Source organism: Physeter macrocephalus, chromosome 19, assembly GCF_002837175.3.
Source record: "Physeter macrocephalus isolate SW-GA chromosome 19, ASM283717v5, whole genome shotgun sequence".
Classification (NCBI taxonomy): Eukaryota; Metazoa; Chordata; class Mammalia; order Artiodactyla; family Physeteridae; genus Physeter; species Physeter macrocephalus.
The window spans coordinates 17,126,168-17,127,857 of record NC_041232.1 but is presented as its reverse complement, the minus strand read 5'-3'; the positions used below and the strand labels follow the sequence as shown (position 1 = coordinate 17,127,857).

Here is a 1,690-nt window from a genome sequence, read left to right as displayed (position 1 = left end):
GAGGGGCTGGGCCCGTGAGCCATGGCCGCTGGGCCTGCGCGTCCGGAGCCTGTGCTCCGCCACGGGAGAGGCCACAACAGTGAGAGGCCCGCATACCGAAAAAAAAAAAAAAAAAAAAATGCGGGCATGTTGACTGAGCGCCTCCTGAGTGCCAGGGGCTGAGCTGGGCGCCATCCACAGCTAGGCCAGCAGGCAGCTGCCCCACAGGGTGCCACCCAATCCACACGACGCTCAGGGACACACAGCTCACTCAGGCCCTCCTGAGGTCCCCCGAAGGGCTCGCTCATGCCCTAGCCTTCGAGAGCAGCAGGAAGAGGGCACGGGACAAGGAGGGCATTCACACCGCACCCCCTACAGCAGACCACTGGGAATGACCTGCAGACACGCCTGTCTCCCCCAGATCGCACCTTCTCCCCACACAGTGGCTTCATGACCTTTCAGCCATGTGGCCCCAGCCGAGACTTTCTGTGTGCTGCCTCCGTTTCCTCATCTGTGAAATGGGGGCGGTAATGGGCCCTGTGCGGGTGGAGTAAGTTAGCAGCATGGGAAATACAAACGCATAGACAAGGGGTGCGGGGCGAGCACCCCGGAAGTGGGCGGTCCTGCTCTGGGATGGGGGTTAATCCTCCCAGGGCGAGGTGCTGGGCCCATAACGAGCACTCAGTTAATGTGCTTGATGGTGGGAGGGGGGCTCCCCAGAACTGGCATTTGGCCCAAGCCTTGAAGGCTGGGAATCAGAGAAGGGGGCAGGGAGTGTGTGTGGCAGAAACAGCCCGTGTTGGCGCCTCGTGCCTCCGGACGCCTATAGCACTTGTCCCCACTCCCTCCTGCCCTGTGCCCCCTTCCTCTCCCTCCAAATTTCTGTCTCTTTGTATGTGTCTCTCTGCCTCTCACTGTTTCTCTGTCTCCCTCTTTCTATCTCTTTGTCCTTCTGTCGCTTTCTGTCTTTCACTCTCTCTGTCTGTCTCTGTCTCTCTGCCTCTGCCTGTCTCTGTCTCTCCCATGTTATTTCTGTTTTCCTATCTCTTTGTCTCTCTGTGTCTCTCTGTTATCTCTCTCCCTGTCTCTGTCTCTCCCCATCACTGTCTACCTCTCTGTCTTTCTCTCTGTCTCTCCTCTCTTCCCCTGTCTGTCTGCCTTGGTGTTCTAGAGGAAGACCCTTCAGAGGATGACGCCGTCAAGGATTCTCTGGGCACGGAGCAGTCCTACGCATCCCCGCCACAGCTCCCACCGCCCCCAGGGCCCGAAGACCCCCTGTCCCCCAGCCCAGGGCAGCCCTTGCTGGGCCCTGGCCTCGGCCCTGATGGCCCTCGGACTTTCTCGCTGTCCCCCTTCCCCAGCCTGGCTTCAGGGGAGAGACTGGCAGGGGACACGCTGCTGTCCAAGCACATGATGCCCCCGGCCGCCTTCAAGGGGGAGGCGGGAGGCCTGCTGGTGTTCCCCCCGGCCTTCTATGGCGCCAAGCCGCCCACGGCCCCTGCCACCCCAGCCCCTGGCCCTGAGCCGCCCGGGGGCCCTGAGCCAGCAGAGGGCGGCGGCGCGGCCACCGCGGGGGCGGGGACAGAGGAGGAGCAGCTGGACACGGCGGAGATCGCATTCCAGGTGAAGGAGCAGCTGCTCAAACACAACATCGGGCAGCGGGTGTTCGGCCACTACGTGTTGGGCCTGTCCCAGGGCTCGGTCAGCGAGA

At 62.2% G+C, this 1,690-nt stretch overlaps 1 protein-coding gene across 1 annotated transcript in view; it reads left to right on the top strand.

Annotated features, from left to right (window-relative positions):
• Positions 1-1,690, top strand: part of CUX2 (cut like homeobox 2) — a 204,310-nt gene that overhangs the window by 195,873 nt on the left and 6,747 nt on the right. Inside the window, exon 15 of the mRNA XM_028480561.1 lies at positions 1,151-1,680. Coding sequence (XP_028336362.1) covers positions 1,151-1,680 — 530 coding nt within the window. The remainder of the gene's footprint in view (positions 1-1,150; positions 1,681-1,690) is intronic.